This window comes from Sphaerodactylus townsendi, linkage group LG16 (genome assembly GCF_021028975.2).
Source record: "Sphaerodactylus townsendi isolate TG3544 linkage group LG16, MPM_Stown_v2.3, whole genome shotgun sequence".
In the NCBI taxonomy this organism is placed as follows: domain Eukaryota; kingdom Metazoa; phylum Chordata; class Lepidosauria; order Squamata; family Sphaerodactylidae; genus Sphaerodactylus; species Sphaerodactylus townsendi.
Genome location: NC_059440.1, coordinates 33,311,465 through 33,324,921, shown reverse-complemented (window position 1 = coordinate 33,324,921; position 13,457 = coordinate 33,311,465). Strand labels below are relative to the sequence as shown.

At 47.1% G+C, this 13,457-nt stretch overlaps 1 protein-coding gene across 10 annotated transcripts in view; it reads right to left on the bottom strand.

Moving 5' to 3' along the window:
• RERE (arginine-glutamic acid dipeptide repeats) overlaps positions 1 to 13,457 on the bottom strand; it is a 302,330-nt gene that overhangs the window by 164,144 nt on the left and 124,729 nt on the right. For all 10 annotated transcript variants that reach the window (XM_048519246.1, XM_048519248.1, XM_048519251.1 and 7 more), the window contains one exon: positions 5,827 to 5,897. In XM_048519246.1, the coding sequence (XP_048375203.1) occupies positions 5,827 to 5,897 (71 nt within the window). The remainder of the gene's footprint in view (positions 1 to 5,826; positions 5,898 to 13,457) is intronic.

The following is a 13,457-nucleotide window of genomic DNA, read 5'->3' as shown; positions in this document are numbered from 1 at the left end:
TTACGTTTACATCTGGGGGGAAACAGAAGATTTGCAAGGGTCTAAAATGGAGAAACAGGGATGATCGATTCCAGGCACACACACGCACACACAGCCGATGCCGAGGCAAAAGTTTGCACAGGGAGAGCCAGAGTAATGAGAAAAAATTTACAACCAGGCCAGCAGTTAATGAGCAAGGGAGAGCCATGGTGGAAAATGCAGCAAAAGCTGCTAACATTATGCAAAAGGCAGAACAGGCTGGAAGGCAACAGCAGGAAAGCAGAGCCCGAGGCAAAGAGGGGGGGGGGGAGAGAGAGAAAGGCTCTCCAAATGAAGGTGTTTAACCAGCCACTGAAGACCGTGGGGCAACCACCTCAAAAGGATTCTCCCAAGGTTTCGTTCCTCTCCCTTCTCTAACTAGACCACCTTCGGAAGCTACAAGGCTATCCTGCCAACCAGCTGCTCTTGACACTTGTAGATTTGAAAGGGCAGGCAAACGGCCCAGGGGACACAAGAGAGAGAGACAGACAGAGACAGACAGAGAGAGCTCGTTCCAAGGTGGTGGCCTTCAGAAGAGAGAAATTAGGCCAGAACAAACTGAAGGCTCCTCCTTCACTTCCCGACCTCCTCTCAGTTACTCACTTATGCTAAGAAGCTGTTGACAGCCATGCTGGTCCAAAAGCAAAATCCAAAACCAAGAATTCAGTACACATCATGTATTTTGTCAGGACAAGCCATCCTGCCACGTTGCAGCGCTAAAACGGAGTTTCAGAAATTGCATTCTTGGTTTTGGAAAGGAAGAAGTTGGCCCTTCCCACCTCCAATATCCTCCTGAGGAAGACACCCTCTTGTAGAGCCTCTTGAGTCATTTGTAGGGCTCTGTATTTTTTCAACTTGCTTGTATTCAAATCCCCCAAATCCAGTCAGCTCCTCCTCCTCCTCCTCCATCTCCCATTCCTGGTTTAATAGAAGTGTGCTGCTGTGGGGGGAAAACATGGGCAGTGGTGCAAATCAGGAGTTATCTCCAAAACAAAGTCAAGAGCCTTGATTTGAAAAGGGTTTGCAGTCCTTGCCTTGGAAGCAATTGCCAGCTTACACCATTCTGAGTTTACCCGGTTTGTTGTGCAGCTGCTGCAAACAAGGAAAAACAGGAAGGAACTGGTGCATAACAATGCAGAGAGCGCATCAGGCCAGCCTCCCAACCCCAACATAGACGGAACATGACGTATGCACTGACCCAGTGGATTTGTCCAGTTTTCTGGGCACTGGTCAAATCAGAGGTTGCAGCCTATACAGCCAGAAACGGCCGGGACCTTTTACTTTCCACCTCTGAATTCTCAGTCTGATTGAGGGGTGTATCCTGTCAAGCCAGGATCAACACTGACCTATGTAAGGTGCTATAAAATAAAAACAAACATTGTTGGAAAACCAGAGTGCATACACCCTGACCTGGAATGGCCCAGGTTAGCCTGACCTTGTCAGATCTCTGAAGCCAAGTGAGGTCAGCCCTGGTTAGTACCTGGTTGGGAGGCCACTGAGGAATACCAGGGTTGCACCACAGAGGCAGGCAACAGCAACCCACCTCCAAACATCTCTTGCCTTGAAAACCCTGCACGGTTGCCATAAGTCAGCTGTGATTTCATGGCAAAAAAATTAAAAAGGTGAATACTGGCCTGTCCTCGTCTATGAGCTGCTGCATTACCCTGGACAGGCAAAAGGTCTAATGCTGCTGGTTCTGAACAGCACAGGACCACACAACCCTATCCCCCGAGACGCTTCAGCTGGAAGTTCTGGGCACTAAATCCAAGCCCATCGCGGCACTCTCGGGCCACCGCCAGACAGAAAATAGCCAGTGACGTCTCAAGCCCTTTATCTGTCATACTCTCCAAGCACTCCAACATCAGCTTAAAAGTTCTGCTGCTAATGAAAAAGGCTGTGATCTGTGCAGACAATCCATTTGTCATTTATGAAGACCTGTGATGACAATGTACTTAAGTGGCTGGTGACATTTCAAAAAGGTTGATTTGATCCCACCCCCACCCCCCTCCAACACACATACACACTTCTTGAATTAGGTGTGTTTTCTTCCTGGAATCTGGCATGGAGAGAGCGAGGGAGGGGAGCGCAGTCCTCCCCACATTTCTGAATTGCCAAAACGAGGAAGAAGAAGGAAGGGTGTCACTTGGCTGGGATGCCCACCTGATGACTTCCAGCCGACTAGTAGGTTGACAAGAACTGAACAGAACAACTATGCTGTCTTGCAGTCAACTGGCAGGAGACTTTGACACATATCCGAAGCTGAACGGCTGCAACTCGTTTATATATTTTGCTGACAAGAAACCCGCAATTTGCATACTATTTTCATCAGCAGGAAGATGGATGGCTTTTTTTTTACAACAACGAGCAGCAGCTTTTGTTTGTTAAATGGTAAATGATTCTACACACATTCCCCCGCCCCCAAAAAATCAGGATCTCAAAGGATTGCTGCAGAAATACTGTTTGATCCTAAACACTGAGTGCTACTTGCAAGCCTGCTTTTAACTCAGCTTTCAAAGCCAGCGCCAACCCAGGGAATTAACAGGGCGACAGGGGGTGGGGGAGAGAGTCAGGCTGGCAGGGGAATATGCAAGCACCTTGCACATATTGGACCTGCTAACTCTGATCAGCCTGGTGCTGTGTCCATATTAGGGGGAAAGCCCCCTGGATCAAGGTGGCTCCAAACGTTCTAGCAGTTAATCAGTCAGACACTTTAAAAAGATAATTATCATTTTTTAAAAAAAAAAATCAGATGACAGTCCAAGATTTCATCTTATTCTAACGTTTGTGCACTGTCAAATCAGAGCTGACTTACGGTGGGATACCTCATAGGGTTTTCCAAGCGAGAAGCATTTCAAGACTGTTTGCCTGCCTCTGCATGGGCTGACAGAGTTCTGAGAGAACTGTGATGGGCCCAAGGTCACCCAGCAGGCTTCATGTGGAGCAGTGCGGAATCGAACCCGGTTCTCCAGATTAGAGCCTGCCACTCTTAACCACGACACCACGCTGGCTCTTCAATTCGACCGATCAGCTAATTGCACTTCATATCTTTTTCTTGCTCGAAGGAGCTTGGGAGGGCAGGACTACATAGTTCCCCCTCCATTTTTTTATCTTCTCCGCAGACCTGCAAAGGTAGGCTCAGCTGACCACTGGTGGCTGACCCTGAGGCTGCTTAGGGAACCTTTCTGGCTAAATGGAAATCTGAAGACGGATTTTGAAAGGTCTTCATCCAACACTTCCATTAGAACTCTCCAGCTCTAGATTTATTGAGAAGATTTAAAGCTCTTGGGGGCGAGAGAGAAGGAAGCCGCAGGGCCATACATACAGGCACTCCATAAAAGAGAAATCACAACATTATATTAGCCTTCGACGTCAGTGCCAGGCAGAGCTAAACGCAAATCCTAAATGAAAGAGATGTAAGGAATGCTACGAGGCTGCTGGGTTTATAAACAAAAAGCAAAAAAGAGAGAGATGTACATAGAGGTACTAAAACATATTGCGCTCTGCTTCCCACGCTGTTTTGCAGACAGCTTTAATGTGTTGTACCAGACCAGGACCGACAACAGAAGATTCAGCTTTTACTGCTGCTGATACTCCAAGCAATTACTGTGGCTCAGCAGGAACTTCAGCCTGGAATGGCAGCTATCGCGCTGTAATTCAGCGGGTTTTTTTTGTGGGAGCAACTCCTCTCGAACACGAAAGTACCTGCTAATGTGCAAAGCTGCATAAATGGGACTTAAAGCGTTATTAGAGCTTGGTAGCTTAAAAGCTGTCACTTTCCCCCGCTTAATACCAGAGTATTGTTCATAGCACAGTAATACTGCATTTGCCAGAGAGCAGGAGAAGGAAGAAAAACCAAAGGCAGCAGCAACAAAAAACACTTTTAAAAAAAAGGAGAGGCTGGACTGACTCCAAAAATCAGGAGGATGTGAGAAATTACCTGTAAGGAAAGAAACGGTACATAATTGCAATCTCCGGGGGGTAAAAATAGCAGACGCATAAATATTGAAACAGGCTGTCAAAGTAACCAAGGAAAAGGAAGCACATTCTCCCATACTGCAGCTTTACAAATTCGCCACCAGAAGGGAGCAGGAGGAGGAGAGGGGAAAGAGGGGCTCTGGTAGAAACAGATGGAGATTTACATGGATGAATAACATGCCATCCAAAATGTCTGCATTATTTAGGTTAAAAATGATCTCTTTCTGACCTCAAAGCAACCAGAATGGAAGCTTTTACAGAAGGCTGCCTGCAGCTCTGGTTGCGGCTCTTGTAGGCAGCTACAGCTGAGAGTGGAGGCCTTTCCTGCGACAGACACAGAGCCCCTTTGGGTAAGTACCACAAAGTTAGAAGTACCTTCCATCTCAACAACAGAGGGCCACGCTCTCTCTTTGAAGTTGTTAAAAAAATCTAATCAAATTGCAGCTCAACAACCTCTTGTTGTGGCGTAGCAGTGGTGGTGTAGTGGTTAAGAGCAGGTGCATTCTAATCTGGAGGAACCGGGTTTGATTCCCTGCTTTGCCGCCTGAGCTGTGGAGGCTTATCTGGGGAATTCAGATTAGCCTGTGCACTCCCACACACACCAGCTGGGTGAGCTTGGGCTGGTCACAGCTTTTCAGAGCTCTCTCAGCCCCACTTACCTCACAGAGTGTTTGTTGTGAGGGGGGGAAGGGCAAGGAGATTGTAAGCCCCTTTGAGTCTCCTACAGGAGAGAAAGGGGAGATATAAATCCAAACTCTTCTTCTTCTTCTTCATGAATGAAAAGGGGAGTTTGCTCTAAGTCCACGCAGTCTAGCTCACTGCGCAAAGACCTCCATGGTTTCATTGAAAGGTCTGCGGAGATGCCAACATCTTAGCCTGAGGATGCAAAATTGTCAGCACCTTGCAATCCACAAGCCTTTTAGCTTACCTTAGGCCAATTCAGTTCAGCAGCAATAGACAAGCCTGTCACATGTTGGCAACCTCCCTGCATCTGCAGTAATAGGAAGGCATCAAAAGCAGGTGGCTTATCAAAGTCCCAGAAGGCCACCTACCATGGTAGGTGGGCCACATTCGGCTATGTACACTGCAAGCAATTCAGTCTTGTTGCTTGAAAGGGGCAGATGCAAACTCTACAGCTATGAAGTACTACCACAGATGAGACAGGCAGGAGAAAAGTCAAGGAGTAGTAGAGGACTGCATGGCAAGGCCAGCTAAGGATGCTTCCTGTTAAAGGGGTTTTGAAGACCAGCTTAGTGGCTCAGTGATGAGAAAGGGGAAGTTCATTCCATTCATGGGCTGCAGCGTTGCATAAAACCACAGGGTAAGGGTAGTGAAGGGAGACAAAACCATCAGAGAAATCTAAAAATGCAGAACCACTCCTGTCCCAATACCAAGCCTCAGGTTAGTCACATTTCAGGCATCCCATTTGGATAAGAACTGTCCTCAAAACCCATACATCTACAGGCTTAACCCATGAAGTCATCTCCAATTTGTGCAAGCTCATGACTGCATGGATTCAGTTGTCATTCTGACAAGAACCATATTTTCTTGAGGTAACTTGTGGCTGACAAGATATCCAGTCCCAAATGGACCAAGTAAAAACTCATGTTAAAAATCCCAACGTCAGAGTTGATAATGAGGTCACTGTGAGAGCCCTGACAACAAACGGGGCATAAGAATCAAGATCACAGAGAGCAGCTATGCCAGACAGGCTTTGGTAATAACAGTGGAACTCTTTGCAAGTTACAAGAAGATACTCTTCAAGGAAAAACAGGTATGAGGACATTCAGATGGGGAAAAGCTGCTTTAAAAAAAATGAGCATCAGTGCTTACCAGTTTGAAGTCCTGAATGCTACAGATGAAGTATGGAGTGTTTGGTCGGCGACTCTCAATGTATACGCAATCTGTTAAAAAAAGAAAAGGAGGAGATTGCATTTTAAATATATAACGATCAGTCTCTTTATCTTAGGAAAAATAACCAATAGCATGAAAGCAAACTGAGGAAAAGAGATCAACGCATGCCACCCTGTTCTCTCTGAAGAAACTGCGAGATAAACAATATGTACTAGGCCAGGGTGTCCAACTCTGGCGCTTCAGATGTTCATGGACTACAATTCCCGTCAGCCCCTGTTGGCATGGCCAATTGGAAAGAGTCAGAAAGAGCATTCTAAATTTGGGGCAAGAAAGTAATTGACTGCCATGTACGCTACAAACCATTGCCACAATACAATCCAAGCTTCCGGCCTCCGGAAATGTTTAGTTGCATATGGTGAGTACCACCTCTATGGGAGCAGACATTACACCCCCACCCCCCATACGTAAGATGAGCATGGTTCCAGAAGGGTTCGCCCCTCCCCCAGATGCAGAAGTAACCAAAACTGTGCACATGAGTGGGTGAACTAGCAAAAGCGGCAGCTGGCAGTTGTGGTTTTGTAACTAAGACCAGCAAACTCTAATCTAGAACCTGGTTTGATTCCCCACTCCTCCACATGAAGTCTACTGGATAAAACTGGGCCAGTCACAGTTCTCTCCAAACTCCCTCAGCCCACAAAGAGGCGGGCAATGGCAAACTACCTCCAAACCTCTCTTGCCTTGAAAACCCTCTGGGGTCATCAATAAGGCAACTATTTCTTGATGGCACCCACACAAATATTAGAATTGGATGATACCTTGAACAGTCAGCTGATTTTAATATATAAGTGTCTAATTGATTAAATGTAAGTCCTTTAGTGTGCTGAAAACCCTATGGGTTGCCAGCTGTGACGTGATGTCTCACACATACATACATGCATTAACTACGGCACCCCCTACCCTTAACTTCAACAGCCAAGTGTACCAAGTTTTGCTGTTGTGGAGGACAGAAGCCACAGCACATAACTAGACAGACACTGGTGAGTTGAGCCCCCAATTTCCATAACAGGACAGTCCACAGATGAGACCAGGCCAGCTGTGGCTTGGGCTCACCTGCCCCGTCCATTCTGCCACACTGTCAAATCCTTGGCCCCTCTGAGCCTGCACCCCCAACAGCGGCTGCAAACTGCAATGGTCCCTGATCGCCCTGTTTCCCTCCTCCCTCAATTCTAGTCGGTAACCAGGACAGGAAAGGGAGCGAGACAAAGACCATCACTCTGTCCCCACGGCACATAAATAAGCCTCTTTTTAGCCCTGTTTCCATCCCATTTCTTGAACTGCCCGGGAGCTGCAGATGGCTCCCGAGACACTGTTCAGCCACTCCTCCACTGGCTGCGGCTCTTCTTTTCTATCTCACTCCCTCTTTGGAAACGAACATGCTGTTCTGCCAAGAGGCATATCTGTGAATAATCCGCACGTTGAAGATATTGCAAGCTCTCTCCTCTTGTTGCTTTAATACCTAATTGTTGCAGAAGTTAAAAGGGGGGGGGAGTAGTCGACCAACAGCACTCTGTCTCCATATCTCCTTTACAGCCAACAATTCTAAGGATGGCATTATCTTCATAACAAAGTCTCTGACGTTTATGGAAATATGCTTTTCATCAAAAAAGATTATGCACCAGCAGCTGAAATTGAGGCAGTATGCTGAGGAATTAATTTCTGTGATCGCTGGGTGCAGGGGAGTGGGGGTGGGTGGGGGTGGACAAACCCTGCTACCTGAAGGGATAAAACTCTGCGCAACAATTCGACAGGAGGGGAAACGCTCAAAAATAAACTGACACTGAACGATGTGTTTAGATAAGCAAAGAATATTATCAAAGATGGAATTTGACAGAGCTTCAGTCTTCAGTTCTTCTGCGATAGGAACCATGGCTACAAGCAACTAAGAGTTTTTTGGGGGGAATGCAGGGGAGGAAGGAAAGAAAACACACCTCACATCACTAATGAGATGCAGGAGAGCAGGCCATATCCCCAGCATCTGAGTAACCAGTAGGGGGGGCATCTCTCTCTCTCTCTCTCTCTCTCTCTCTCTCTCTCTCATACACACACACACAGCACCCCATTCAAGGAGACAGTGGCTATTTGCATCATTGCGAAAGATAGTTGAGAGGCACTTGACATTATATTGTTAACGGAAATGGGAAAGCCACAATTGAGGGTGGGGGGAATAGGGCTGGCAACCTGGAGACAATGCAGTAATTGAGCAGACAAAATGGGACTGGAATACAAGAGGCGTCTACTTAAATCCAGTAGACTGTCAGTCGTTAATTCAGCAAGCCACCGTTTATTGTAATGTGTGAATCCAGTGTATTGCTTTGCTTTTTTCACGCTTTGATTTCCATTGTATTGAGACTGGAGAATAAGAGTGGGTAGAAAAAAGTCGGGTCGTGGGGTGGGTTACAAAGAGGGCAGGACCATTTGACAGAAAGGGGTCCAAAACCTTTTGGGAAATCAAGCAAAACGTAGCATTGTGGTTCAGAATCTGACACAGGTCACAGAAAAACAAATGGTAAACAGCAGCCCACTCCACCGGACCTTCTCCTAAGCATTCATCTGTAGCTGCATTCTTGCTGTACACACTGTGGACTCTGTCTTGCTGGTATTTTACCACCAAGGAACCAGTTTCAGCCACATCAGAAAACAGACTGTTGGACACATCCTGGAATCACTAAGCCGACATTCATGGCTCAATCCCTTGAAAATTAGAGTGTATAGAATGTTGTTTAAACCCTCTTGGCTTAGAAAACACGGAAGCTAGAACTGCCATAATTTATCCCCCTGGGCACAAGAGCCTCATATTTTCAAGAACAGTGACTGGGAAATTTTTAATGTATTTACCCAGGAGGAAGATGACCTTGCATGTAAGATGATCCTGTTAAAAAGAAAAGGTTATACACAGAAAGGTTTTTTTTTCCCTAATTACATAACTGTAACCTGTTTGCAATTTTAAGATATCCCCTTCTTTTTCCTGATGGCACCTGTGTTCAGGGATAACACCCACCTTCCTTTCAGGGAGACTCTCTGAAGCATCCTTACAATGAAATCTTTTCATTTGGCTTCAAGATTCTAATGTTTACTTACAATCATGTTTGCTTTGCAAGTTTCCACTATCGCTCTCTCTCTCCCAGTGTGGCTTTTATCATTAGCCACAATCCTCACACTGCCAGAACCCACTTATAAAAGAACCGGAAACCTAACATTGCCCCAAGAAATCCCTGACAGAAGGAAGGTTGAAGTACTGGTGTCCTTTAGCAGTACTTTTCCAGAGAAAGCTTGAATGCCACAGCTGCAAAGTCAATTCAGGCACTGAAAAGAGTCCACTGGACACTTACTGTGATGGGTCTTTCTCCTCTACGAAAAGGAGGACATCTTGCTGGGTGATTCTCACCATCCAATCAGGGAGGCAGTAACTAATTTGTTTTGTACACTGAATGAGAAAGGATTTGTTCCTTCCGTCAAACTTGATGATTCTTCTGGGTAGCAGTGTGTGTGAACAACATCTTGGAGTATGGGGAGATCATAAGTTAAATATGAGCAGCCAGTGTTATATAGGGACAAAAAAGACTAACGTGATGTTGGGGTGCGTCGGTAGAGGTTTAACATCCAAATCGCAAGGTCTCATAATCATATGCTGCACTGACCAGACCACACTTGGGAGTATTGTGTGCAATTCTGGAGGCCTCACTTCAAAAAGGATGTGGAAAGAATCCAGGAGGTGCAGAGGAGAGCAACGAGGACCATCAGGGGCCTGGAGACCAAGTCCTATGAGGAAAGACTTGGGAATGCTTAGTCTGGGGAAAAGGAGGCTGAGAGGATACACAATTGCTCTCTAAGTATCTGAAGGGCTGTCACTTAAAGAAAGGCAGGGAGCTGTTCCTGTTGGCGACAAGGTTAGAACTCGCATCAAGGTTAGAACTCGCATCAACATCCTGCATGTGAGCTCCCAAAGGCACCTGGTGGGCCACTGCGAGTAGCAGAGAGCTGGACTAGATGGACTCTGGTCTGATCCAGCTGGCTTGTTCTTATGTTCTTATGTTCTTAACGGGGTTAAATTAACAGGTGGAAAGATGTCAGCTGGATGTCAGAGGAATAAAGTTCTACAGTAAACTTTCCACAGTGGAATCGGCTACCTAGAGAGGTGGTGAGTTCCCCCTCACTGGCAGTCATTAAGCAGCAGCTGGACAATAAACTGTCAGGGATGCTCTAGTCTAGGCTGATCCTGTATTGAGCATGGGGTTCAACTAGATGAGCTATATGGCCCCTTCCAACCACTGGACACCGGGATACTTCTGTATGCTGGTCCCTTTGGGGGACTTATTTGCAAACTTCAATGCACGTTTGCTTGTACAGAACCTCTGAAACGGTTGCTCATCCCACCCCCAGAACCTGCCCTCTCCCTCCAGCCAGAACAAACCAGTGAACGGAGTAGCCATCCATCGACATCAACGCTGCCGCCGCCTTGTTACCGAACAAAAAGACATTTCCTGCTGGGTGTTTATAGTGTAACCATGGTAACGTCAGCAAGTCAAAGACTGCAAAATCCCAGGTGTCAAATTCCTACACACAAAACTATTATTTGTAAAGCAGGCCACTTTATCAGGTAGGGCCCTCTCCGTCAGGAGGCGCGCCGTTAAGCATTCGGTGGCAGAATATGTCAGAGGTTGATACGCCAGGTCTGACAGTGGAAGGACTGGGTCTTCTGGGAAGCTCAGAATCCTATTGCATATTTTAGCCCGGGTTGGGGGGGGGGGGGTGTCGACGTGCAGAGGGATTAGAATCTGAAGCCGCTCGAATCCATAATTTGATTGCCATCCGTCAAGCTCCTCTCCTGCTGACAACAGGAAAGGAATAAGTGCCCAGTTCTGCCCGGGCTTTTTAACTCATTTAAGAGATAAAGTGAGAAGAAAATTATAGCTCAGCTTTGTGCCGACATTTCCATTACAAAGCCCGATCTCCAGGGCTTATAACTCTAGCATGGCAGGGCAGGATGTGACATCCAAGCCCCGGGGCCAGAAGCGGCCTTTCCCTGAGACAAACCGGCTGACTAAACAGGCCAGTGGGAAGCTTGATCTGCATAAAAGTCCCATGTCTGCCGTGCCTTTTTTGTGCTCTTATTAAACACACACTTCTGAGGCTAGGACAAGGGGCCGCGAAGCTATCGCTCAACTGGGCAGCCCCCGCCGGGTCTTGTCCGCTACCTGCCGAGCCACCCACGGAATACCCAATTACGCAAAATATTTGTGATGTCTTCACATAGCGGGATGCCCCCAGCTCCACTTGCTGACAACATCATGATGTTACCGGAAGGGCCCCCCTCACTGCTTTGGGTAACAGTGGGGAGAAAAGCAGAGCTGAAAAACGCCACATGGGGGGAGGGTGATGTTAAGTTTAGTCTATTTTTATTTGTTTGTTTGTTTGTTTGTTTGTTTGTTTGTTTTGATATACCGCCCCATCCCCAAAGGGCTCTGGGCGGTGTACAGCATAAAACCACATAAAATCATCATAAACATCCATAATTATAATAAAACCAGCAGTTATTATATCCTAAGATGGCGTCCCACCTGAACCTAATCCTCCTAGGAGGAGGAGGGAGAGGTAGTGGGTCCTGATGGTATTAAGGACCCATAAATCCCAATAATGGGTCCCACTGATATTGAGGACCCCTAAACTGGGGGGGGGGGGGCACACTCAGCGGCTGGTTTCTCCAAAAGCCTGGGGGAACAAGTTGGTGCTGAAAGACACACACAAACCTCTGACCACAAGGCCTGGACTCAGAGATGATTGTCACCCAACACTCACGATCCACAACAGATTCCCAAGCAGCCCACACCAAGGAGCAGATGCTGCGAATCAAAGTGCAGGGGATGCGGGCCAACCCAGTTCTGCTGGCAACCCAGCTCCACAGACTTTTCCTTTTGCCGCATTTTCCACAGGGCTGAAAGCCAGCAAGAGAAGGGCAAGACGACACAAGACAGCACTTCCATGGAGCTGAAGGGTTTACTGCAGTGGATGTTGCCACCGCTCTGCCATGCTGAACAGCAGTCACATTGATCATGCACGCCATCTGCCCTAAGTGGAGTGCCTGATTTGCAGCTATAAGGTCCCAGGACTGCCCCTTTCATGCCTTCCTTCCCCCCCTTTCTCATAAACATTTTCTTGGGCGCACTAATGCTCTTCAGACACAAAGTGGAAGCAACCCGTTACCCAACCACTGTTCAACTGATAGCAAATCATTCCATTATAATTACAGCCAAAGCTGCCTTCACCACCATGACGATGACTCTGGAGATACATTTTTGGAGTGGCAGCAAAAGCAGTAGTTGGGCAACAACCACATCTCAGAAACTGCACCAAGTCAATCTGTGACTATTACGACAATAAAAGGGTACGGGCAAGATGCAAACAACATCTTCTGAAAAACAGCATCCTGAAAGCTACACAGCCCTTTGCCCAAAATAATGCTTCACGATTTATCTGCTTCCTGAGAGCAGCTGAGCTGGGGAGACGGGAATGCAAATTGACTGTGAAATAGTGAAGGCAACCAGGCCCCTGCGATGGAGGAGGGCAGGCCACCAGGCCCGTAATTTGGAAGCAAATGCTACTCGGGATGTGCAATAGGCTGCGAGATAACTTGGCAGCAGATACCTGCAGAAGCTGCAGTAGAGATTGGAGCAAGCAGAAAGGGCAGAGAAATAAAATGGATGGGTCGATGAGGCGCTGAAGGAGGGGAGGGGGTCCTGCCAGTCCAACTATCTGCATTCTATGTCCTCTGCAGCAGCCTACCCAAAGGAATGAGCCACTACCTGGCATATTACTCCCCCTTAAGGAAAGAGGAAACCAATCTTGGAATGTCCTGGGTTTCAAAGATCTCCTTGGATACACATTATGGCCACTGTTAAGCCACCATCAAAAGGTCAAGCTGCTCAAGGCACATACTGCTTTCATGTGCATTCTCTCAGTGGGTTTTAAGCTGTGCAGAGCGCAGCAAAATTCGGTTTATCAAGATCTGCAAGCAGCCCAAGGCAATTAACTCCACCTGAAGCTGTGGCAATAGTAATCATGCAAGCACCTACTCCTGACAAGCTACCAGCACCAGTGCCTGTCACATTCTGTTGACATGTTTGTTAAACCCAGATTTATTTCCCAAAAGAGCCCTAACACATCCCTGTTGCACAGCACACACCATAGACTTTGCCTGCCAGCTCTGACAGAACTGGAGAGGACACCCAGGCTGGAACTGGACAAAGAGCCACTGACAAAAAAATGGCAGCTCAATCTCTTCCTCAAAATTCAGGTTTCAATTTCTCTGGAACATCCCAGATGAAGATCCACTTCACTGGCAGCCACTTATGAGAAGGAGTAAATGCACAGTGCAGCAACATCAAAAGCTTCACGTTACATTACAAAGCGACACAAAAGCAAATGATGCGCGCCTGTTTTCGGCAGAAGCCGCACAGATAGGCCTGCCAAGGCACAGAGTTTGACCTGCCAAGGTTTTGCCCACTTTCTTAGAGTCCTCTGGGGAGCAAAAGCAAAAACTCAGATTGGCGGGA